Source organism: Marmota flaviventris, chromosome 2 (genome assembly GCF_047511675.1).
Source record: "Marmota flaviventris isolate mMarFla1 chromosome 2, mMarFla1.hap1, whole genome shotgun sequence".
Classification (NCBI taxonomy): Eukaryota; Metazoa; Chordata; class Mammalia; order Rodentia; family Sciuridae; genus Marmota; species Marmota flaviventris.
This window is the reverse complement of record NC_092499.1, coordinates 24,098,994-24,126,518: the sequence shown is the minus strand read 5'-3', so window position 1 is coordinate 24,126,518 and position 27,525 is coordinate 24,098,994. Positions and strand designations below refer to the sequence as shown.

The following is a 27,525-nucleotide window of genomic DNA, read 5'->3' as shown; positions in this document are numbered from 1 at the left end:
AATGAACTTTGCAATGTCACTTCCTCATTGTTAGGTAGTTCTGTGGTTTCAGCCTTGATATCCGTTGAGGGCAATGGATGATGTAACCTGTGCAATGCAGCCTGTGAGAGCAATTTGGGTGGCTTTATACCATTGGTTTTTATGTTCAGCATGAAAGCCCATGGAGAAATATAGGATACTATTATTAACTTCACACTGACAGCTCCCTTGAGGCACCTACAGGTTTATTGCTAGTTGGAGGATCAACTTTAAGGGAGAAAAGTTTGTGGTCAGTGATAACTATGCCTATTTTCTTTTCTTTTTTAAATTACAGGAACAGGGAAAAATTGGTGTTGTTTTCAATATTGGCACCGTTGACATCTCCATCAAAGAGGAGAGGACCCCGGTCAATGATGGCAAATACCACGTGGTGCGCTTCACCAGGAATGGAGGCAATGCCACCCTCCAGGTGGACAACTGGCCAGTGAATGAACACTATCCTACAGGTACCAGTTTTGCTCTCAATAGCCATCTTCTCTTTCATGCTCCCATTCTCACTTGGTACATGGCAATTTTTCTCGTGACTGTTACCAATCACGAAACACTGAGAGAAACACATATTCATGCTTTCTACATTGAGAAGATAAGTGATTTCTTATAGGACTTGCTCAGTATAGGGAACTTCTGGAGACTTACTAGCTATGCACTGCACATTTATTTTTTTGCCCAATTTAACCAATACTGTCTGACTGGTTCATACAAAGAACAATTACTATAGTTTTTCCAGGGAGCTACAAATGATAGCAGTGCAGGAAAGGGACTCTGTCTCTATTGTGAGCTATCATGGATCATTACAAGGTAATCAACTTGAGATCTGAAGTTTGTGGTACCATTTACTCAGGTATGATTAAAGGTGCAGATGGCCCGAGATGGCAGAAGAAAACAAAAGGTTTACTAAACTGCAGTGCATGTACATTAAGGTAGGGGGACAGGGAGAATAAAAGCACGGGTGGAATTGCATTATTTGGCTGACTTTGGCGGTTGTATTTTTCTCACTTGTACACAGCCTGCCTTGATTTTCAGAGATTGGTCCTGGTAGTCATTTTAATAGCAAGCAGGCTGATGTGGGAGAGAGAGGGGTTAATCATCCATTTAAATTTTACAGTCAAGGAGCATCAGGCAACAAACTCCCAGAGCCAGATGGCTGAATCAAGGGCAACGGGAGAAAAGGTTGCCTCCTTTAAAGGGATCATTCAAATAATCCCTTAGCTTTTCCTCTCATCTCTCACTTTTCCTAGGAAGAGCCTTGAGCCCTGATCATAAAGGTGCAAGGACCCTTAACTTCACAGTTCCATTGTTACCAGGTAGATGGATGAAAGAAAATAACCAAGAATGGTGTGCTCCCCACACCATGTCTATCTCTCTATCCTGTACTTTGAATTCCCTCAATTCCTATTTTCCTCTCACTCCCTATGCACTGAGACAGGCACATCAACAAAGACCCTAGAAGCACATTTCTAGAAGTCTATGAGCTAGCTAACTAATAATTATCAGATTTGAGACAAATACTCAGAGTAAATATGTCTACTCTCATAGCCCAAGATGTTTGAATAGCTTGAAATCTATGATGATGTTTTTATGCCTGAATCATCATTAAGTTTTATTAAAAGCCAATCAGAAGTATCTGTGTTGTTAGGTTGTTCCCTAATATACAGAGTCTCCCTCTATGTGGTTTAAGAATTAGAAGAGCAAGGGTCCCCAAGGGATTGGAGCAAAATGTCCATACTACCCATTCATCTACTATCTCAGTTTTCAAAAAAGCTGTCATCTCAGTCATCGCTGGGGGCCTGTTAGTAATGCTTAGACTAAGGCACCCCAAAGACCTCATGAGGTTATCTTTGAAAACTTAGAGCAAGCCAGAGGTGTTCGCAGTTACCATGAATTCTTATCATCATCCAAATACACTGGACATTAATAGACTTGATTTTTAAATGCTTCTTGCGTAAACCCTGGGGGAATTGGTGGGGGTAGGTGAGAGAAACCAAAATAGCCTGAGCTCTTAGAAGCTGTTCATTTGCTCATAGGAAAAATCAATCTCTCTCTCCATGTATATTATCATTGGCCTTAAAATTGCTGCTGGAGGGTTTGTTTTGTTTCCATTAGGAATTTCAAAGATTTCTAAATTGATGTTAAACACTTGCCCTGAGCCAATAGAGAATCCACCAGTTTGCTGCCAGCAATGAGAAGGCTTTTAAATGGTCATTTTAAAGCCAGAGATAGGTAAGAAAACCAGTGACCCTTGCCGTGCACCTCTCTTTGTGTCTTTAGTTCCAAATTATGGGTTGCTTCCTGTATGTTTTCAAAGCAGAATAAACCTTTCTTTGATAGCATTGCTTTCTCCTGAAAACTATTATTATCATTGTAACTGTTATTTAGTAATAACATATGTTATTATTTCAGGACAGGGGACAGTATGGCAGTTATAAGTGTGGGCCTTGGAGTCAACTGACGCCCTGAGAACTTGGCTTCATCAGTTGTATCTAGGCGGTAGGATTAAGACCTTGAAACACCCTAAACACTGAAATATTTGGTGCCTCTCCCCGACATAGATGCAAAATACAACACTAAACCATGAGTGTAAGAGTTTCTGAGAGTTTTGATGGTTCTTCTCAGAATTGCTATAAAAATTTAAGAATATATCAGATTCTTTCTTCTGAGAGTCTCATTTATGTGTCTTTCTATTTTGTTAGTTCTCTGAGTGCTTATTCTTATTTGGTGTCTCGTTCCAAACCTTACATAAGTTATTGAATCTACCTGAACCTCTGATTCTGCATCTGGAAAATGGGGAAATGAGAATTCTCTTTGGAGTTAAAGTTAAGATTAATTGAGATGGGCACTTGTGAACTGCTCAACAAAATACTGGGCAATTAAGTCAGTATTCAATGTTAGCCATGAAGACTACCAAGCATTGTGGTGGCATTTTAAATTATGACATGTATGCTTATGCATATTATATCACTTTGACTCTTAATGTCTGTAAGTTGAGTAAAGTTGATATTTTTATTCTCCATTTCAAAACAGAGACAGGGAGATGATAATCCTTTCCTGAAATCACATAGGAAATGAGGGACAGAACAAGACCAGATTCTATTCCCAATTCGGCAAAATTTTCACTATTGCTTTCATTGCAAATTGCAGGATGTAGAAATGAGCATGTTTCTTCTTGTGACATCTTAAATTAATTTCTCTTTATTTCAAAGTGTTGTATTTCAAAGGTAAATTTCCAGTGACCACACAAAAGTGGCTGTTATGAGATGTGGAATAGAAAATTCTCATTTAAGAAAAAAAAAATTCTTTTGACTCCACTGATTCTAGGCTATCCTGGAGCCATTCTTGATTTTGTTGCCTCACATGAAAAGTAGTAATCCTATGCTAGGTTGAGTGCAAAAAAACCTTTGAGTTTTATGTTCTACTTTGCCAAGACTTCTTGGGAGTGGCTCACCATTATGGTCTTAGCTTATTTTCTCTCCTGCCTTCTTTTCTGTCTGATTGAAAGGATCCACTTAACTAAACTTAAGAGTACCATTAAAATAATCTGGAAAAGTTTAATTTGTTTGCTTTAAATTCTGAGACAAAATGGCCTCTGTATCTGGACATTGAAGTACAAAGCCACCAACTTATATAGGCAATCTTGATACATACTCTGAAAAAAAAAAGATATATCTTCTTTTTTCCAAACCATTGTTTTATTGATAATAGTAAACCATTAGGAGCTATAAAGAGTAGCTCTGTCTAGCTCCTCATCTATTGCTAATGTTTAAATGGTAAAGAAATATGGAGTAGCTCCTACAAAATATTCAGTTAAGTTGTCTCGTTTTGAAGGGAACTGTTCTTACTCACCAGGGCTGACTGTGTCAACCATGCACAAGGATGAATGGGTCAACTCTCAGATCTTCTCATGGGCATTTATAGGATTTTATGTGGTTCTACTGAAACATCCCACTGTGGAATATTTAGAACCCAGCTGGGCACAGGGCTTGTAGCACTGGCTCTTTTTGAATCAGTAAGGATCCAAAATGGAAATAGTTCTATAGCAATTGGAATCTTATATCACTTAATTCTGGGAGATAGAACTCAAAAGCAACTTCTTTCTTTGAACCTGAAAATAGAAAGACTAAGGAATGGGAGAGGAAATAAAAGAAGAAACAGCCCAGAGCTATCGTCCAGGCACTGACAAATGTTCCTTATAAAGCCTCTGATTGCTATCTCTATACAATGCCATGGTGAGGACAAGGGAGGGGAGGTGAAAGGTGAGTTGAACATGAGGAATTAATTTTAGCCACAGCTCTGGGCCCCCTGGGAGGCTGAGCTGACTGGGATTGTTCAAGATCCTTTCTCTGCTGTGAGCAGGTGGCAGGTTATGCTGCGAGGGCTGTGAGAACCCTGAGCATGGTGCAATAAGGGCTTTTCAGGTCAGAGCCAAGCTTCCTAGGAGTTGAGGACTGATAAGCATCTCAGTGTGTGGGACTTCCATCTTCCCATATTAGGAGATGCTAAGGAGAGCAAAGCCTCGACTGATTTTTCCTTGTTATTGTATACCAACTCGGTTGAAGTCACCTTGACTGAATTTCTCTTCAACAGTGTATTACTTCCCTGTCTTTATAGCAAGATACCTGAGGCAATTAACTAATAAAGAGAGAAGGTTTATTTTGGCTCACAGTTCTGGAGGTTACAAACAATACCTGAAGCAATTAAGTTATACCTGGAGCAATTAACTGATAACAATGAAAAGTTTATTTTGGCTCAATTTTGGGGGGCTCCAATCTAAGACTGAAGGTTCCATTTGCTTTGAGCTTCCAGTGAGGGCAGCACATTGTGGCAGGAGTGTATGGTGGAGCAAACTGCTCACCTCATTAGCCAGAAAGTCCTCCACATTAGCCAGAAAGTCCTCCACATTAGCCAGGAAGCAGAAAGGAAGAAGAGATGAGTGTCCTTCAGTCCCCTTTGAGGATACAACCCCAGTGACCTAAGGGCCTCCCATAACCTCCCATAAGATCTACCTCCTAATAACCCACAATTCTTTCCAAGAGCATCACCCTGGGGACCAAGCCTCTAACACATGGACATTTGAGTGACTCACCCAAACCATAGCAGTCTCTGAGAAGCTCAATGAATTGCCCAGTATCACATAATTTAAGGGGCAAAGCCAAGATTCTTGTCCCAATCTTCACCCTGCAGCACTTCAAACTCTGTGTCCCATTTCTGTTTCTAAGTCATTATTTTCCTGTTTACAACACTTTTTTTTCCCTCAAAAATATTTTCAAACAGAAATCAATGTCTGGACTGGTTTAATTTGTAGGATTTCTTAATCTTAGTATTATTGACATTTTGGGCTTGACAATTCTGTGCTGAGTATATGGCAGGATGGGATGGGGGATTGTTCTATATATTGTAGAGTATTTATCAGTATCCCTGGCATTCACCCTTTAGATGCCAGTAGTATATATCTACAGATATCAAGTGACTTTTAGTAGAGGCAAAAATCACTATTAGATGAGAACCACTCAATTAACAAAAGTATTCCCAAGTACTTTATTTCAAAATTTTATCATCCTTTCAAAGTCTAGAAAGCATTCTTGGAGACAAAAGAACCTCTTTTTTTTTTTGCCCATATTTCATCTCATCCTAGATTACTGAGACTTTGAAGGGTTAAAAGCAAGTCTCTGTACTTGAGATGATACTAAAATTTTTCAGCCCTTAGGTTTTTATTAATTCCTAACCAGGAGATTTTCCATCTTTGCCAACAAACATTTAAGGCCTTGCCAGATTTGAAGCTTGCATTAAAACAAGCCTATATACCTACTCATTCATCCATTCAGCCCTAGTGTAGCTTTCAGTTCAACAGGGGGAAAAATAGATAGTGGAGCCTGCAAAGAGAATAAGAAGTAACAATACAATCAAGAGGAAAAGGCATGTTTGAACCCAGGTTCAAGGTAGCAAAGATATAGCAGCAACTAGAGAAAGGCTTCCTTAATGAATGTGTTTGAACATTCCTAGGAACACTTTAAAACCATCTTATAAATAAGTTCCTCAAACATTCAGTCACAAAGTATATCAATGAATCAGTCAAACAAATGCATTCTGAATGGTTGTACTGCAAAACAGTCATTCTTTACATTCTGTCAGAAATGAATTAGGATTCACAAATAAGTGAGTTTCTTTTTTCAAGGGACTTCCACATACTGCAGTTAAAAAAATTGGTGAACAGTTATAAAATATATATGTTAAGCAATGCTCTTCAACCTGGCTGCAAATGAGAATCCCCTGGAAACCTTACTTCCAGTGCTCAGGTTCCAATTTAAGGGGCCTGGGGCGTGGACCATAGATGAGCAGCACCAGAATTTCCTGGGAGGCTTTAAAAACGCAAACTCTCAGGGGACACTTCTAACTACTAATCAGAATCTGCATTTTAACAAGATCCCCAGGTGCTACATATACACACAAAATTTTGGAAGCACAGGCCTAGGTATTGGTTTTCAAAGAGCTCCCAGAGTGATTCTTTATGCATCTAGGTTTGAGAATCACTAATATTTAGAAAGTTAAATATATCTTGTTTTCCTTCTTTCAGACTGACTATTGGTGCTGTTCAAAATAGTAGCCACTAACCATATATATGTAGCTACTGAACATTTGCAATGTGTTGATGTTACTGAGGCTCTGAATTTTTTGTTGTTGTTGTTGTTGTTTTTGGTGTTTTATTTTGCAATAATTAGGCCCTAAGCACAGAAGACTTTCAATGCACTTTCTCATTAGATACTCAGCAATACTATGGTGGCTCTTATTGAACAGTATAGGACTAGAATATGGCATCTTTTATTTTCTTTTACCTGTTTTCTATCAAATAAATTCTTTACTTACATCATTGAAATATTTATTAGTATTTGCCCTCATGCATTCATATAATGAGTTTTGTTATTATACAACCTTATGGATAATAACTTTGCCCTATCACTTACTGACTTCAATAAGTTCCTATTGTTGAGAAGTTTCTCTATTCTTCAATCTCTATGGTCATGTCTTGCATTTTGTCTCATTAAAAACAAGTGAAGATTTAGATTGACATTTAATATAGGAAAAGATTTTTTTTTCTAAGTACTGGCTGGAGATATTTTTCCTAAATAGAAGTGACAATCTATCCTTTTGTAAGCTATATTTGTATGCTCTGACAACATAGCTATGGCACAAATCCATCGGCAGACTTGACCCTCAAAGACCTGTTATTTTATCTATAAAATGGGGATTAGGATCATAGGTCTACCTCAGAAGGCAGACAGCTCTTTGAATACCATAGAGCATTACATAAATGATAATCATACTTGGCAGGTGTTTTGTCGGGATGATTTGTCACTTGGATACATTTTGGACTCACTTTTCTCTTGAAAAGATTTTCTACACGGAGGTTTCCTCCTGGAAGGGGAGAATGCAAGACAAAAAGAGAGCTCCCATCTCCCATCATGCTTCCTCCACAATTCCAAAATCATAGAAAGGATTCTAAAATGAGGAACATGTGCATTGAATGAACACTTTGCCCCAGAGGTCCCAAAAGTGGCAGATAAAGATACCCACCTCCTCTCAGCCAAACTCACTCAAGCAGTGATGGCCACCATTTTTTGAGCATTTCCAAATACTCCCATTTTATGGACAACATCCTTTGTGGCCTTGAAATATCCTTAAGCTCAAGGTTGGTTTTATTCAAAAAAGTTTAGGCTGAGCTTGATTTAGGATTAGTTTGACACAATCTAAGACCACCTGACTTGAGAGCCCTAGATTTTAATTGTGTCCTTAGATTTTTTTTTTCGATACCTTGAGACAGGGGCATATCCCCAAAATTCTGGCTATAACTAAAGTCTTGGCAGTTTAGAATTTTTTCTCTAAAGTTAAACCCTACAATTTTTCTCTCAGACTAAACATCTAATTTTTTACCTCAAATCTAAAAGTTAGCAATTCCCTGGGTATTCACAGACATTTGTGTTTACCCATATCATTGGTGAGCCATTTGGGGGTTTGGGTGGTGTCTTTCCTTTCAGGATCCCATTATGCCTCCTAGCACCATATCTAAGGAGACAGGAAGAGCTTTATTAAATGAAAGTTCATTTTACTATTTAATGTTCCTGCTTGGGGGATAGAAAGTGGAGAGAGGGTGCTTAGCAATTTTTTTCTTTAATTTTTGTTTTATCAGGCAAAACTCCTTTATCTTCTGTGAATTCCCAGCCACAAGATAAATAGCCTTGTGTCTTACAAGTTAAATACAATTACCACTATCAAACCTAGAGCTTTACTTTTCCTGTAAATGTCCCTTAGAAGCTGATAAGCATTTCAAGGCAAACTCTGGGCTTCTGGCTAATGCTAAAATTAAACACAATCACCCTGAAGATAAAAAGACTGGTTAGAAATAGAAGTGTGTGTGTGTGTGTGTGTGTGTGTGTGTGTGTGTGTATGTTATATGGAATACTGGTATTTATATATAAATAAAACCATCCTATGGTTGAAAAGAACACTTGGGATAGAAGGAGAATGAATTTATGAACACTGGGCACATGAAACTTTCCCTAAGATATTAAGCTAATACACAACTCAAGATTATATATAAAGGAATTAAATAGCACACACATAGGGGCTTTACAATAATGTAATGAAGATTTACATTAGATAGCATGATAGCAATTATAATAACTACAGACATTATTTATCTATAATTTATTTGTGACCAGGGCAGTGCTTTTGGCTCAATGGGTTGCTAAGCAAAAGAATAATTTTGCTGCAAACTTCTGTAGGACTTTTTATGATACACACCTTCTCTTGAGTCCTGGTTTATGTTCTCTACATTTTTAGTAGATTACCTTGGGATTTAGAGGGGAAGGTAGACTTTAACAAATTGAAAGGCACATGGTATTTATTTAGCCACAAGCTAAATATTATAAATATTATAGTCTAGGGACTAAGTGAAATGAGTAATGAGAAATTTGAGGGCCACTTCCAGGTACTACTTAGCTAGAAATGAAAGAAAAAGAATTTCTTAATTTCCATCTGTAATGCATAGATTTCATTAAATCACATTCTTGGAATAATATGTTCAAGATTAGAAATGCAGTGTAGTCACACTCTATGCAATTTTAAAATTACACTCATTTGAAATAGTGTGACATAAAAATATTAATAACATCTCACTCTATGTGAGGCATCTGTAATAACACAGACTCTTCTGAATTCGAACAATCATAAAATATTACATACTTCTAAAGCTATGCTAGTGAATTATAAGTTTTGTTCACCCTATTGTCACAGGGAAGCTCTAGTTTAAGTAGTAAGTAAAAATTCTGGTCTGTAGAGTTTGTCTTTAATTATGAAACTATGGTTATCCCAACCATCAAATGATTACCCTTTACTATTTTTTTCTGTGGCCCAGAGTTGTCTAAATACCAAGTGTCCCAATACAGTTTAAGAGCACAGTTTTATTTATAGGAAAAGTTTTCAAGTTTTATTCTCCTCCATGAAGCTTTGCGCAAGGTTTCAGGGTCCCTCTAGTTATTTACAATCTAAAAAGAACATTGAGTTTCTTAGATAAAAATGCCACATAAGTATCCAATAATAATTATATATATTCACATACAGTATGTCATTTATAATTCCATAAAGCAGAGAGGGTAATGAATGGTGCTCTATACTGTAAATCACTCAATCGATTGTAATCATATTGCAGCTCATCTCAGAGAGATAAAGACCTTCCCACTCCTCTAAAATCCCTGTCAATACCCCAGCAGGCTCAAGAGAGGGGAAAGAAGGTCAGAAGAGGAAGGAGGGAATGAGTCAAGGACAAAGAGGCACATTTAACCTTCAGTGCCTGGAGTTAATGTGGATTGGATTGGATTCTTCATAATATTTACAGTTTGCTGTAGGAGATGCATTTGTTTTTCATACAGTATTTTACAGCCTTCCAGGATTCCCTGATGCTCTGTGTTGGCCTGGATGATGAAATTTGCCAAATGACAAATACAGTATTGCATAAGAAGTGTTAAAGTTAGAGATACAGGTAGAAAATGGTGAAGCTTATACCAAACTATAGAAATGAGTCAATAATGTGCTATAAAAATTTATACTTCACTTTCAAACAGCAAAAGCATGCAAAAATATTCCCCCTAACTGTGTTACCTTTAATGTAAAAAAAATTGTTTCTAGTTTCTTTTTTTTTAAATTTTTTATTGTTGGTTGTTCAAAACATTACATAGTTCTTGATATATCATATTTCACACTTTGATTCAAGTGGGTTATGAACTCCCATTTTTACTCCATATACAGATTGCAGAATCACATCAGTTACACATCCATTGATTTACATATTGCCATACTAGTTGTTTCTAGTTTCCTATCCTTATCAATGGGGTGGTTTTGGGTAGAGCTATCTCATTCATTATACATTATACACTTATTCATTCACTGTTCAACACATATTTATTCAATATCTAGTTTACATGTGGATCTGTGCTAGGTGATGTGTATTTGGTGAGAAATAATGACAATTCCTGCCTTGAAGGATCTTCTATTGTCATAGAAGATAAATACAATTACAAAAACAGGGCTAATTTCAATACCTAAATTTTATTTATCAGTTATTAAATGTCAGTAGCTGTCCTGAGTTTTGTATTAAGTCTTCATGACAGCGCTAAGGGGTAGATACTACTTTTGTCATTATCTTACAAATAGGGATGTGGAGGCTTATAAGATTAGTTAACTCTCTCAGGATCAAGAGCCAGTCCATGAAGACCATGAAGTCAAGCTGTGTGTCTTGGAAGGTAAACCCAGACTCCTGTGCACCAAACTATCTTATTCTTGCAATTCCATATAGTGAAAAAAAGGTGCTATTATTGGGGTGAGATCTGGGTTCAGTGGAAGTCACACAAAAGTGCCTGATGGTGCCTGGGAACAAGAGAGTGGTGAGCACAGGATGGAATTTAGACTGTGACCTTGGGTTTTCTGAACAATATTAATGAGTTTTTTTCCCGTTCTAAGGCATACACACATGTAAACTGTAACAAGACAATCCACACCTTTCACACTGAAAGAATTAATGAGCTAATGTTTTGTTGTTGTTTTTAATTTTTGACTTATTGAGGTACAATGGATAAGTCAAAAACCTCTGTACCTATTTAATGTATACAAACTGATGAGTGCAGGAATATGCATACACCCATGTTACCATCACCACATTTAATATAATAAACACATCTGTCATTCATGGTTTCACTTAGTGCAGTTTCCCCAGACAGATGAGTAAACTGAGGGTCAGGGAAGTTGAGCACATTTGCTGCTGTCACCACTCCAGCAAGGGTCAGATCTGGTATTCCACAAAAGTTTGTTTGTCCCCAAACCCCAATTCTTCCTTACTCTACCCTTCCAACTGACTTGGTCTAGGAGCACTCCAGTTTGCAGTATATATACAGCTCAGATTCATTTGGTGACAGATGTAAATTCACATGCAAATTTACTATTGTTTCCCATATCCCAGGGCATGCCTGACACTCTGCAATCCCCTTATTAAACATTTACTAGAAATGCACTTCTGCCCAATGCACAATTGCCAGCCTCAATGTTTAATTAAACTAGATTTGTTTTCATTTTAATCACATTATAGAGATGTGTTTTTTCTTAGAGTTCAATGTTGAAGTCTTCATTACAAATGCCTACAAGTGGCAGAGAGAAGGATGAAGAGAGGGATGAAAGTCTATTCTTGAACAAGGTATTTTAGGGGAATGATATTAACAGTAGATAATGCTGATATAGTTCTTATTTTTGAATACTCACAGCATGTGGACTGAAATTGTATTCCCATTTTAGAGATATAGAAAATAAGTCTCAGAGATATTAAGTAACATGCTCCCATGTCACACAGCTAGTGATAGGAATGACCTGGATGTGAATAGAGGCAAGGAGACCTTGAGACTTATATAAGAGACCTGGAAATAGTAAATTTTGTAGGTTTTGAAAACCTATATTTAATTATAAATATTGTATTTGTACATTACATTTATGACTACTTTATACATATAAATATATATAAAAATATAATATGTATATAAATATATAAGCCTGTTCAAATTATATATATATATATATATCTCATTACAGGCTTTGCAAGGTCTTTGCTGAAATGATCTGGCCCTGCTATTGTAGAGCAAAAGCAATCATGAACAATACATAAATGAATTTGAATGCATGCAACCAGATTCTTATAACACTTGGTTTGCAAAAACAGGAAGTTGTGATGCACTTATGGACATTTTGAAGCCTATAGCTCTGTCTTTACTAATCCATTAGCTTTGTCTTGTGGCTTGTTGTATTTCTGGTTAGAATGAAAGGAACAAGATAATCTGTAAGTGAGCCAAGCATAGTGGTACATGCCTGTAATCCCAGAAAACTCTGCAGACCAAGGCTGGAGGATCACAAGGCCAGTCTCAGCAATGGCCTGAGGCCTTAAACAATTTAGCAAGATCCTGTCTCAGATAAAATGAAATGAATGAATGATTGAATAAATAAATAAATAGAGCTGGGGATGTTTCTCAGTGGTAAAGTGCCCCTGGGTTCAATCCTTAGTATGGGAGGGGGAGGGGGAGGAGGAGGGGGAGGAGGAGGAGAAGGGGGAGGAGGAGGGGGGAGGGGGAGGGAGAGAAAGAATATATCTGTAAGTGGATGAGTTAAGTCCCCAGAAACACTGAGAATAGTATTACTATGTAGAGTGACACAGAATCACTAGTGAGGTTAATTCAGAATAGAGAAATGGAAGAATACATTAGCAACACAGCAATACATTCACCTTTTCTTAAAAACAGCAAACAGACAAGAAACCCAGCCAAATACCACCTTGCTATCTCAATTCCAAAGTCAGACCCCTTTCTATCTTCTTGTATGTTATGCAGTATTTTGCTCAGTGCAAGGTTTGAAGATGATGAACAGCAAACACTACTTCTCCAGTTCTGTTAATTCTACTTAGCAACTGCAAGCTATGATATACTTTCCTCCCTATGTCCCCAGAGAAGTTGCATCCTTTTCTTTTGAATTCTTAGGTTTTTATGAGCTACTGACTTAGCTGCCCTAGCCTATTATCTATAGCCCTCTGCAGAAAGGTGTCAGTTGACACCTAGCATTTATCTTTCCTCCTACCCCCTCCCTGATGGGTCCATCTTCTAAGTCCCAGAGAACACGGCCTTCATTTTCTCAGCACTGGTTGCATCTCTCCTCCTGAGGAGAGCTTCCTGTCTGACCTTCTGCTCCATTTCTGGCCACTGATCTGCTGTGATGAGGGGGAACTTTCCTTAGATATGGCTCGGCCTACTTCTTGTCACAGACTTTTACAGATTTCAGATTCTGATCCCCTATTATTAAAGGAACAAGAGCCCAGAGAATTTTTATAGATGTGTATATGCACACACAATCATGCACATGTTTAAAATAAACTTCTAAAACTCTTTTTGAGCTACATCTTCCTATCCCTGGTAACCACCATTTTAGTATGTTTCTAGATATTTGACTTTTTTGACTCCACGTACAAAGGAACTCATGCAGTATTTTATTTCTGTACAAAATTTAATTATAATTATGAAACATGACTAAGTCTAGAGACCTGATATACAACAGGAACAAAATAGTTAATTGTAAATTATTACATTTTTGTAAGTTGCCCATAAAGTAAACTTTAGGTAAAAAAGAAAGGTCACTATATGAGATAATGAATATTATTTTGCTTGACTGTGATAATTTTGTTTCACTTTTTATGTTTTTTATATATTTAATCAAGATAAGTATATTGAAACATTATGTTATATATCTTAAATATGATGCAATAAATGTTTAAAGAATAAATATTCAAATCAAGGCACACTGGGTTTTAGTTATAGGATATGCATCTCTTCACATTTTTCCCATATTAATATTAACAGCAATAAATTATCAATAAAAAATAAAGTTCTCAGTACCAAAATTAAAAAAAATACCAACTCCTTATAATGCAAACAGAGTGGTGACACTTTTGCTTTAATCCTTTATTTTAAAAGGAATAAAATATAGTCGACACTTAGTGTTAAAAACTGCACAACAGTACTGAGATTATAGGATACTTGTGACTTCATTGCCTGCCTGTGCATGATAATACATGCCAAGATAAAGTGCATCCTTAAGGGCAGCGACCATAAATAAGCTAATTTTTCCAGCAATAGGAAAATGTCAAATGTTTTGCTATTGGTAACTTTTTAAGATTTTACTGGAAAAAAATATGTTTTGTCAAAACAATTAAATCTTACTTTACTAAAATATGTTTACATTGGTGAAATGATTTTCTGTTGGTCTAAACTTGTGAATTTCCCAATGCACCTATATAAAATGATAAAAGGGAAGAAGATTTATTCATCCATGAAAGTTAGAAAAAATATATAAATCTGACATAAACAAAAATGTAAAATAAAAGTAAATCTAAAATCATCTCAGACAGCCAATCCTTAGAAATAATTATTACTTCCATTTTTTAACATGTATAAAACTGTTGTGAGTTGCTATTTCAAACAAAATAGGAATTCATATAAGTGAAGTACAAACTGAAATAGAACTAAAATGCTTTTAGACTTTCAAAATGAATGGCTGATTTTTTTTTTTTTTTTTTTTTACTACATTTTCTTTGTGGAGAGGGTGGTACCAGATCTCTAGAATAGATAAAAATGAAGACAATCCATAGAAAAGAAAATGTGGTTCTCAGGTAGTAATTGAGCTTTCCTGACAGAAGTAAACCAAGTGAAATCTAAGAGTCTTGCCTCATTTTGTGACTTTCTCCCACCAAGACCCAGAAGAATTTTGCACTCCCAAGTAAAATTCATAAGGGAAATTTTGAAATACTCTGAATAGATCTGTTCTGGACTGATCAGAACTGAGCAAGGTGTGATGCCAGTACATTAACTGGGAATCCTAACCAACCCTGCATCCAAATCTTTATGGACAACTCTCTAGTCTTATTTTTACTCTCAAAGATTCATCTGAATCATTGTTTCAGCTCACTTTCCTAGTGGTCTGCTTGGAAAGAGAGTGGTTATAGAAGTTTCTGATTAACATGTAATTGAACTTCGTAGTATTCCAGCTCATTCTATGGATGGGCAATTATATAACTGCATCTTTCTGACAGGTTACAGTTGCTTAACTTTTCTGGTCAGATACTACAACCAACATAAGTGTATTTCGAGCTCTCCTGCTTTGATTTTTTTGCTTCTTGCTGCTCCCCATCCCTCCTGTTCCAACACCCCTACTCCCACTGGTCCCTGCAGCTACTTATAACAAGCAAATTGTTGACTAAAGGGAGCAAGAATTTGGGCAATAATTGTGTACTTTGAAACCTCACTGCCATTGGAAAGCACAGAAGCAACTGCACACCCAGTTGACACGGCCAGCCTTGAGTGACTTGATTTGCCCACTCAAGTTCATGCTCTATCTATTGATGTACCTCCAGCCTCTAGAGTAAGAAGCAGTCCTAGTATCTGCTTTCCTTTGTTTATATAAACTGGTCAGTTTGGTCACTAAAGTATTTATGAAGAAGCATCCATCTCTAGACCTCCCTGTGCTAGAAATGGAATAATAGAGTTTGAGCCTTTATTTATTCAGAGGAAGTTTAAATCCAACAAGTTAAGAAAGGAGGAAATCTAAATATCTCTTCACTACTTATTGTATCTTTCTGAGTCATACCCCAAAGTAAATCTTCAAATCACATCCTTGGGTTTTGGTTAGGTGGGAAATTTCCAGACTTATTCAGCCGTCCACACCCTTGTGAAGATTTCAATGAGATTTAAATAAAACACCCCCCCTAATATCAGAAATTGAAGCATAAAACCAAGAAAACTGCAAACTTGCCTCTCACCTGGCTCATCTTCTCCTAATTACATCCTAAACCCACTAAGAGTATAAGTGCTTTTTGACAAGACAGCAATGGTACATCAATAGATACAGCATGAACTTGAGTGGGCAAATCAAGTCACTCAAAAGCCTTCTTTTAATGTCTTGGATCATTACCACAAAGATAAAAGCAGGTTTCTGAAAGAGTGAAATTCAAAGGAACCTCGTAATTAGAATGGTGAAGATACTGGGTCATCTGGTCCACTCCCCTGGTTGGTTCAGAAATATTGTATAATATAGATTAGTCTAATTGTATTAGTCTAATTTGAAATGTTATAGATGATAAAATTCATCTTTCTTCCACCAAGAGAATAGATCTTTCTGATTTCTCTTTGTTTTTGTTTTTTGGCTTTAAAAATAAGTTGTGTTCAATGCCATTTTATTGGGGATGTCAGTTGATTCTAAATTCTAAATCATGGATATTTATTTCTTACAATTATCTAGGAGGTACTTCTTACTACAAGGTGAAAGTTTCATGGAGAACATACAAAAGTGTGCTTTGTTTTGAGATATTTATAAAATGTCTTTTTCTATACAGTATACATGCACATATCAATGGGTAAATACAAAACCATTGCATTTGCTTTTGCACATGACAAATGTTCAAAAAGCTTAAATTTAAAATAGCCTATAAACTGGTTGTAGTGGCACATTCTTGCAATCCCAGTGACTTAGTAGGAGGCTGAGGTGGGAGAATCGCAAGTTTGAGGCCAGCCTTGGTCATTTACTGAGAGTCTTCTCTCAAAATAAAATGGGCTGAGGATATATTTCAATTGTAAAGTACTGGGTTCAATCCTCAGTACCAAAATAGATAAATAAATAACCTATAATCTTTAGACCTATTTCTCACATTAATATGATTTCACATATATATTTAACATAGTGACTAAAAGAAGTGAAAGGCTTAACATTTTATTTTTGTGTTTCAAACATGTAGGTTTTCAGAGGCTATAAGAACCTTAGCAGTCCTCTGTACCTTCAAAGATATATAATTGAATGGTTTGTTGGATTCAAAACACCTGCATCCCATGGTGGCAATATTTCTCAACTTCATAAATACTCTTTTTCTTTTTTTTTTTACAACAGAGAAAAGGTCTATTTTATTATACACCTATTATTTGGAAAGATTATTAGATCAATGGAATTGCTACTTTAACTATGTCAGTTAAAGAATTAGGTCCTTAACAGATTTACAGAAATAATAATGCATTGTTACTATTTTATTGTGTCATAAATTATTTGTTTTGTGTTGATAGATGGCTTCAGGATAATTTTTTTAAAATTTTTTTTCATTTGTATTCATAGCACTTAATATATGTTAATATCTGGTGTCCCTGTGTGTTGTGGATTATGGAAGTAAGATGTTAAAAGATTATTAAAGACTCCGCTCCTAAAATGGTTATAATTTCATAGGAAATAAACATGCCCAGGAGAAATGATATTCAATGCAGAATAGTGGACTATGCATATCAGATAAGTATCTTAAATTTGTGGGTAATTTTATATTCATAATTTGTTACTTTATTAAAAGTTGTTTTCAAGAGATCCTAATATTAAAAAAGCTCTTCTGAATGTCACTTTTACAACATGAACTAATACTTGAGGCATGACATAAACCATGATGTACTTGTCACATACATGACAAGTATGTGTCTGAGTTGCCAATCAGAACATTTAGCAGTGTTAATTGTCCTTACATTTTAACCCCTTAATTCCTGGATCTTGATAATTTTTCTCTAAGGTCCAGCACTCATTCACATAGTAAAATAATACCAGTCTAATACTAGCTATTAATACTGGAGAAATGACTTTTAAGTTAGTTTAGAAGAGTTTCTTTTTGCTAATTCATAAACTTTAAAAAAGGTTGAAGAGGCAGTGCCTATTATATAAGTATATATACTATATAAGTTATAGTATAGTGTATCTTTCTATCCTAAGTATAGGTAAGGCTGTCCATGACAAGCTATTTTTCATACCCTGGCAAAACAGAAATTGGTTTGGTTTGGTTTGGGAAGTTAAGTTTAAGGGTGGGTGTGAAGATCATGTTCTCTCAGAAAAAGAGAGGGTGACTCCTTAAGACTCCTCAGGGAGACTTTGTAGAGTGAGAAACCCGTTCTTGGTTGGGTGGGGGTTCCCAATACCACAAGAAGTTCACAATTTGGTCTGTTTTTACTAATCTTCTGTCCATCCTCATTCAAATTGTGATGGGAGGAGGCCAGGTAAGAGGTTCCTTGTGCCCTTGTTGGCTCTTCTTTTTATTACCCTTGAAGTCAACCTCTGCCACTCTTTATCCCCTTTCCTCTCCTAAGTCTAAAACTGGAATCAGAGATGTATCAGTCTTTCTCTATTTCTTTGACTTTTCCCAATTCCCTCAGCTATACCTTTTTCTTCTCATAGGAAGAACATTATTGTATCTCTTCCCTTGGATTTGACAATTTTCTCCTTAGAAAGAGGAACAGGGTTAAGGATCAGTTGTAGGAACCCGAGTCTCCCTCTCTCTATCCAAGGACGCTTAGAGCTCTTGCCACACAAACTCCTTTGACTCCAGAGTCAGCACCAACTCTCACCTCCTGCCAGGACTTGATGGCCACCCCCATATGAAAGGGGGCACCATTATTGCTCAGTTTCTCCATCCTTCCTAAATTTCCTAGATATAATTTAGTGTTTGCTTCATATAAAAAACACACACACACACTTTAAATTGTTCTTTTTTTATGGGCACATATTTCTGTGGTTCACATAGGTGTTTTTTTTTTTTTTTTCTGTCCTGAGCTGGCTTGGGTAGAGCTACCTAATATGAATGGCTTCATTCACCTTCAGGGGCTCTGCTGAGATAGCTGAGTTGGCTGAGCAAGTTCAAATGGACAAGTTTTTTCTTCTTGTGGAAGAGGAGCCTACATCAGCCTTCTTCATATGGCAGTCTCAGGCTGTGGCAGCAGGAGACCCTTAACACCAATACCGGTACAAAAATGCTGTTCAGCTCTCTGCCCACATCACCCTTTGCTAATATGCCCTGGGCCAGAGGAAGTTTGGCAGCCACCCAGGATCAAGAGGTGGAAAAAGAAGACTCAGCCTCTGGTGGGAGAAATGACAGAGACCCACTGCCAAGGGGTGTGCATATCCAGATGGGATTGTAGCTACTTTTCAGCTTAACGCTGTAGGAGGAAGGAAAGGCTCTGGTTGGGATAACTCTATTTCCCTCTTCAACTTTCTACTCTCATCCTGAAATTCAAGACTCAAACTGAAGTTGGAAATTAGTGGCTTCCACTGAGGAACTGCCTTGTCTTTTGTTTTTGAGCATGGTAGTTTGAAATTACTCTTGGCTCCTCCTGCCATAAAACAAGCCTTCTTTTTTTTTTTTTTTCATTTTCCTTTTTCCTATTTTTCTCTATGTATCTGATCATTTCACCCAAATTGAATTAAATGCTTCGTAAAAATTAAATATCTATACATATTATCATTGTTTATATTCTCTTTTGATTCTCTTCTTTATTAACAATAAATCATTTTATTTATAAAATTTATTATGTGAGTATAGGATATGCTCTCCTTTTCTTCTTCCATTCTTTTTTTTTCTTTCAAACACAGATATGTTTTTAAAACAGTCCTATACTAATCCCTACTTCCTCCAGATATTTCTCTGAGCTCAACATATTGTTGTTTATCATTATCCTTTGTTTGTAGTCAGATTTAAGGCCATGCTACAATTCTCACAAACAAATCAATTTGAATTAATTTGCCAAGTAGAGTTAATGAGGCATTGTATGAATTCGAGATTTAACTACTGCTTTCCCTGAGGTCATTTCTTCACTGGGAAAATTTTGATTCTTATACCTCATTGCAATAGTATGTATCTGATCTTTGCATCTCTCACTAAATGATGTGTGTCTACCAACTGGCTTATTGTTTTTTTTTTTTTTTGAAAAGTCTTGGAAACACATGCAATCAAACAAATAGGCATACAGGCAATTCTTCAATTAATACCTCTGTGGGCAGAGAATAGTCGTGAAGGTCTGCACTCTCTGATGCTTGCTTATACTAGGAGTACTATTACTAATGAAGTCCTAAGTTGAAGTTTGAGAAACATCAAATTAGGGTAATTATATTTCTTAGATGAACTTTGTGGTCTCCTCAATCTTAAAATTGTGAACTTCTCTCGAATTAAAAACTATAAGTTCCAATGAATTCTATTCCCATAAACTACCTTGTGATTCATTAGAAGACAAGAAAACATTTACTAAAGAGGGAACTCAGTGGTTCTGTGAGCTCTCCATTCTCTCCATGCACATCTTTATCCTTCAGGTTATGAGAACTTATGGAATAAAAATAAGTAAAATTTCCACATTCCCCCTTAACAACAAAAGGTGAGGAAATGGTATATGAATTTTTTAAAGAAGCTCAAATTTCTAGGTCTTAGATGGATAACCTTCCAAGATGCTTATGGAGCTTTCACTCCAAGCTCTTGTTAATATTCACTGAGAAACAATCAGTAAGAGGAAATCAGAATACAAAACCAATTTGGCAAGTATCCTAAATTTTACATAGTATAAAAGGAGAGTTCTCTTATACTTGGGATTTATATTAGAAAAATTCTCAAATGTTTCATTTGAGAGAAAAATTGGTGCACATTTAACTATATTCAACAAAGAATCTGGTGATGTCTGAGAACTCACATGGATTCATCAAAACATGTGTTAACAAACTAGTATAAATTCCCCTTGTGTGAAGAGTTCTATAAATAATCATGTATGCATACTTCATTTCCCCTCAAAGGGTACGATATAAGGAGAGAATGAAGAATCCTAAAGGTGATATGCCCCTGGTTCATCCAGTGAAGTCCCCTAGTTACTCTTTCTATTCTTGTGTAACAAGTTACTCCACCACATCTACTGGTTGGCATAAATCATAAAAGTCCCACTTATAACTTCACAGCTTCTGTGGGTCAGGATGTGACAGCAGCTTAGTTCACTGGTCCTGGCTCCAGACGTCTGATGAGTTGCAGTCAGGATATCAGCTGGGGCTATTGTCAGCTCGGGGTTTATCTAGACCTGGGAAATCTGATAGCAATGATGGATCGCTCTTGCGGATGGTGACAGGAAGACTCTGCTCCTCTCTGGATTTTATTTTTGACTTCTTCTTTTTTGGCCGTTGTCTTCTCTGGCTCAGATTCTTGTCTTGTGTACATCTCCATAAACCTTCTTTATGGTGTGCTCCTACTTTCCTCAGCATGAGGGGTCCCAGAGAGGCAAAGAAAACATCTCAAGTGCCTTTTGTGACTTTTCTGTAAGTCCACATTATGTCACTGCTACCATATCCTGTCACTGAGAATCATGTGACTAAGTCCAGCCTACTGTCAAGGTTGGAGGATCAACTCACTCACTCCTCACAAAAAACAGAGAATTCGTAGACATTCTAAGTCTGCACCATAATCTTCATCTTCTGCAAAATGTTTCATTAAAAATATATGATTATTTAATTTGCTGATGACATAAAGCTAAGAGAGGTAACTCTTTCCAGAAACAAAAAACCTGGAGGTAAACATTTTCTTAGCAGATGAGGCTGTTATAAAGCAATAAATAAATAAGTAATATTAGGATCTTATTGAAACCCTGCTTTGAAGTTCAAAAAGCATATTGCACAACTGCCCAATGTTTGGAGGAAGCAATTCAGCTGGAAACTCTCTTGGGTTTTAGTTGGTAATGAGCCAAGAATGTATTTGTGCTGTAATGCAGTCATGTGTACAACTGTTGCATACCAGTATATTAGCCAGGCCACAGGTGGGTGGTGCTTGGAAGTGTGATTCTTACTTTTAGATCCTTTGATAATGATGTACAGAAGGCTCTCAACTTATGATAGTCTAACTTACATTTATTTTTTGTGCTGTACTTTACAATGGTGTGAAAGTGATATACATTCAATAGAAAACTTACTTTAAATTTTTCCTGGGCTAGCAATATATAGTATGATAATGTCTCTTGATGGTGGGCAAAGGCAGCATGTGGTAGTTTCCAGTCAGATGCATGATCACAAAAGGAAACACCAAACACTCTCCAGTATAATATGCTGCTGAGCTATGATGTTCAGTAGGTTAGGTGTATTAAATGCATTTTTTTACTTATATTTTCAGTTTACAGAAGGCTTATTAGGATGCAAACCCAATGTAAAAAAGGAACTTCTGTATTTGTTGGTAGACATGAGATTCAATGTTGGTTTATGCTATAGTTCAGATTTTTGAATGTCCCCCAAAATGCTTATGTATTAAAGATTTGGGCCCCACAAAGTCACTATTGGTAGCTAGTAAGACTTTTAGGAGTTATAGCCTTATAATAGGTTATTAGATCATGGAGGGCATTTCTTGAAGTAGATTGTGGGACTTCAGAACCTTCTTTTTTTTAATTTTTTATTGTTGCTTGTTCAAAACATTACATAGTTCTTGATATATCATATTTCACACTTTGATTCAAGTGGGTTATGAACTCCCATTTTTACCCCATATACAGATTGCAGAATCACATCAGTTACACATCCATTTATTTACATATTGCCATACTAGTGTCTGTTGTGTTCTGCTGCCTTTCCTATCCTCTACTATCTCCCCTCCCCTCCCCTCCCCTCCCCTCTTCTCTCTCTACCCCCTCTACTGTCATTCATTTCTCCCCCTTGTATTATGTTTCCCTTTCCCCTCACTTCCTCTTGTATGTACTTTTGTATAACCCTGAGGGTCTCCTTCCATTTCCATGCAATTTCCCTTCTCTCTCCCATTCCCTCCCACCTCTCATCCCTGTTTAATGTTAATCTTCTTCTCATGCTCTTCATCCCTACTCTGTTCTTGGTTACTCTCCTTATATCAAAGAAGACATTTGGCATTTGTTTTTTAGGGGTTGGCTAGCTTCACTTAGCATAATCTGCTCTAATGCCATCCATTTCCCTGCAAATTCTATGATTTTGTCATTTTTTTAATGCAGAGTAATACTCCATTGTGTATAAATGCCACATTTTTTTTTTTTATCCATTCGTCTATTGAAGGGCATCTAGGTTGGTTCCACAGTCTTGCTATTGGGAATTGTGCTGCTATGAACATCGATGTAGCAGTGTCCCTGTAGCATGCTCTTTTTAGGTCTTTAGGGAATAGACCGAGAAGGGGAATAGCTGGGTCAAATGGTGGCTCCATTCCCAGCTTTCCAAGAAATCTCCATACTGCTTTCCAAATTGGCTGCACCAATTTGCAGTCCCACCAGCAATGTACAAGTGTACCCTTTTCCCCACATCCTCGCCAGCACTTGTTGTTGTTCGACTTCATAATGGCTGCCAATCTTACTGGAGTGAGATGGTATCTTAGGGTGGTTTTGATTTGCATTTCTCTGACTGCTAGAGATGGTGAGCATTTTTTCATGTACTTGTTGATTGATTGTATGTCCTCCTCTGAGAAGTGTCTGTTCAGGTCCTTGGCCCATTTGTTGATTGGGTTGTTTGTTCTCTTATTGTCTAATTTTTTGAGTTCTTTGTATACTCTGGATATTAGGGCTCTATCTGAAGTGTGAGGAGTAAAGATTTGTTCCCAGGATGTAGGCTCCCTATTTACCTCTCTTATTGTTTCTTTTGCTGAGAAAAAACTTTTTAGTTTGAGTAAGTCCCATTTGTTGATTCTAGTTATTAACTTTTGTGCTATGGGTGTCCTATTGAGGAATTTGGAGCCCGACCCCACCAAATGTAGATCGTAGCCAACTTTTTCTTCTATCAGACAGCGTGTCTCTGATTTGATATCAAGCTCCTTGATCCATTTTGAATTAACTTTTGTGCATGGCGAGAGAAGGGGATTCAGTTTCATTTTGTTGCATATGGATTTCCAGTTTTCCCAGCACCATTTGTTGAAGGTGCTATCCTTCCTCCATTGCATGCTTTTAGCCCCTTTATCAAATATAAGATAGTTGTAGTTTTGTGGATTGGTTTCTGTGTCCTCTATTCTGTACCATTGGTCCACCCGCCTGTTTTGGTACCAGTACCATGCTGTTTTTGTTACTATTGCTCTGTAGTCAGAACCTTCTTTTCTCCTTCCTCTTTTCTTTTGCTTTTTTGCCTATTGAGGTGAGTGGTTTTGCTTCATCATGTACTTCTGCCATGATTTTTTGCCTAGTCAGAGGCCAAAAAAATGCCTCTACCTTAGCTTTGAACTGGAACCTTTAAAACCATGAGCCCAAATAAACCTTTTCTCTTTTTAAGTTAAGTATCTCAGGTGTTTTATTATAGAGGCAGAAAGCTGACTACCACAGTTGAAAGACCTGTACTTTATAAGCACCAGAGATTCCATAAGATATAAACAGAAGTATTACTATGGCAAAAGTTAATTGTAACACCACAGATATAAATGGTGGTGTGATTTTCTTATTCATAAGGAAGAAAATATTCACGGGCTGCCTTATAAAATGCCCTTATAAACTTTCTAACTGCCTTCGGAATTGTTTGGATGCACTGACTTTTAAAAATCAAATATTCTAGCATTCTGTCTTAAAAACACTGAGTTTGGTGTCCTCTGCTTAAACAGTGAAAACCAAATATGAGAGGAATGAAAGGAGATGGAGAATGGGAGGGAGAAGGTGGGTTGACAGAAATGAAAGAAACCAACAAGACGAAAGTCAAACAGGGAGATCACAAGGTGGGTGGACATGCCAGAATGCAGGGATCATGGGAAAGAGTGAGTCCCGAAGTAACACTGTGGCTTTTGCAACAAGGAGGAATGAGTGATAAGAGGAAAGGCCCCTGGGGGACTCTTGAAGAGATCATATGTCAAATGGCTGAAAAGAGAGCATTAAAGCTTTAGTTTGAAAAGGAAATTTGGAAATATTTGACACTGAAAATTGGGCAAGGAAGTAGTTTCTGTTGAATTTGCTTTCTTTTTAGTTTAACTCTTCTGAGTCAGGTACTTTTTCTAACAAAACAATAATCGCATATTGAGAATTTGCCTGTTGTGGGCTTTCCCACGTGCTTCACATAAAAGTCCTCAGTTCATTCCCTCACAATCCCACGTGGCAGTTATTACAAAACCTATTTTACATATGAAGACACCATAACTTACAGACACAGCCAAAACACAGATAAACTCAGTGTGTTTACCAGAAAGTAACCAGACAAAATCCAAACATCAAAATTGCCATGTCACCAGGTGTGGTGATGCACGCCTATAATTCCAGTGACTTGGGAGGCTGAGGCAGGAGGCTCGTGAGTTCAAAGCCAGCTTCAACTAAGCCACTCAGAGAGACCCTCTCTCTAACAAAACATAAAAAAGGACTGGGAATGTGGCTCAGTGGCTGAGTGTCCATGGGTTCAATCCTTTGTACCAAAAAAGAAAAAAAAAATTGGCTTGTCTATCAGTGCATATTTGAGATTAATTATAGAAGGAAAAAAAGTGACAATGTTTAAGGAGGCAAAGCAATTACAGTCACTTTTGTTGTTGTTGTTGTTGTTAATATATAGCTTGTCATTTTTGAGGGTGGCTCTTAAGTAATGAATGCTAGGTAGACCTATCCTAAAGAAGAAAGTTGCATTGAAAAAGTGCTTGAAAATATTCTCTCATACTATGGGAGTAAATAAAGATGTGGCAATTGCCTGGATCTGGTTTTATGAATCTATCTGGGATTCAAAGTATTCTCCATGGATGAGAAAAGTGAGGGGAAACTAGGAAAAATGAGTTCAAGCAGGAACTTAATGTTGGCCTCAAAATCCAGAGAAATAATAAAGATTGGTGAAATATGCCCTGATTATTGAATCAAGGAAAATATTCCTTAGCATCATAACACTTCAACAGAAAAAGCTCTTTTGTTTATGTTTAAGATATGAAAGAGTTCTTTAGTATTAACATGTGTGTGCATGAAATGTCCCTTCAATAGCTGAATGTATAACCCCAGGGTTCTGTCACTAACATGTTCCCTGTTCTCATCTCCTAGATTGAAAGATACTAGCACATGAGGAGTGAGTGTTCGTTGGCACATCAGTGAGAGGCCAAGTTCAAGGGAGATATAGACTAGAGAAGTTCTGGAGGACTCTTCAGGCTGGATTCCACTCCTTTCCCACCCTCCCACCACATACTCTAGTTCCCTATTTACTAGGAGAAAGAACTTTTATCTGGAAGCCCTAGATTTTTGTTAGGAAAAGATATTGAGAATTAAAATTCCCACCCTCTTCTGATTCTTATAATTCTTACCTGAATTATTGCATTTAATTTATTTAAAACCTTGTAATATAAATATTCTCTCTCTCTCTCTCTCTCTCTCTCTCTCTCTCTCTCTCTCTCTCAAAAGATGAAGGCTTCCCTAGAGTAATTGCCCAAGTTCACAGAACTGGTAAATGTATGAGATAGGATTTAATCCAGTGATCAGGGCATTTTTCACACATGTTGCTTAAAGAGCTCAACTCCTGTGGCCCAGGCATGGTGGATCCATGCTATGATGTTGATATAGGAAGGAAATGGCATGTCCCAGTTTACTTCCATTTTGAAACATATCCAGAAATCTTGTGGAAGCGGACCTCATCAAGTTAAGTCAGGGTTGGCCTGGGTGATCCAAATTGCTTTCTGGGGATCTGCATCTTGTCACTTAGGAAAAGTGGTTCTCTTTGTTCAGGGAATCACTTAAGTGAGTCTAGAAAATCTCCCTTACTTAATCATGCCCTTGTGTTCTGGGTCTATTAATTTACTTCCCCAAGCTGATCAGTTTTCTTTTCTTAGAGATTAATTTCTTTACCATGGCATGCTAAAGGATCAAGGCTCCCTACATATAAATGGTTCTTTTTTTCTTCTGCCCCAAAGGTGTGTTGTGAGGATTAATGAGATGGTGCTTATAATTGCATTTTGAGCCCCTTGGATGAAAGGCACTTTGTAAATACCAGATATTAGTTCTTCGCTGGGGTCCATCCATCACTTACAAGTGGTCAAACAATCTTGATGCCCTTTGGGTAGCACACCTCCCTGTCTTCCTCCAAGAGGGACACTCTGAGCCAGTGTAAGGAATGTGGCCAGAGCCAAGCTCACAGAGTTTCCCCAGTTCCTCCTCTTTACTGTCATGCATTTGCTTTTAAACTCACAAAGTGTTCCTTCGGGACAAAGGCATGTCAAGAACCTGTGAACTGCCCTACTCCTTGAGTCTGCTCACATTGATTTCCTTTTGCCTCTGGCTCTAGTACATAGCATTTGATCTCTGATTGTTCATTAAACTCACACTCTCATTTTTAAATGTCCAGAAAGCAATAGGGAAAACTTTTCCTTCTTTTATTCCAGGGCTCAAAACAAAATAAAAAAAAATACCTCTGGCATTAATTTTATACAGGCAATTGTCTTTACAATATTCCTATTAGCATGTTCACATGCTTGACAATATTTCAGATGGTATTAAAAGTCCACCTGCAAAAAAAACATTTTTCTGTCAGGCTGGTGCAAATTGCCAGAACCTTTAAGCCACTCTTCCTCAACTTAGCAGCAGTATATCATCATTACCTGTGGCTGAACCAAGAAATCACATTTGTCAATGCCTGAATTGCTCTTTTATTTTCAATGGTCTTAGAAGCCCACTTGTT

General features: G+C 37.1%; 1 protein-coding gene across 8 annotated transcripts in view; it reads left to right on the top strand.

The window, feature by feature from the left end:
• Nrxn3 (neurexin 3) overlaps window positions 1-27,525 on the top strand; it is a 1,482,316-nt gene that overhangs the window by 1,300,234 nt on the left and 154,557 nt on the right. For all 8 annotated transcript variants that reach the window (XM_071606618.1, XM_071606610.1, XM_071606632.1 and 5 more), the window contains one exon: window positions 314-485. In XM_071606618.1, the coding sequence (XP_071462719.1) occupies window positions 314-485 (172 nt within the window). The remainder of the gene's footprint in view (window positions 1-313; window positions 486-27,525) is intronic.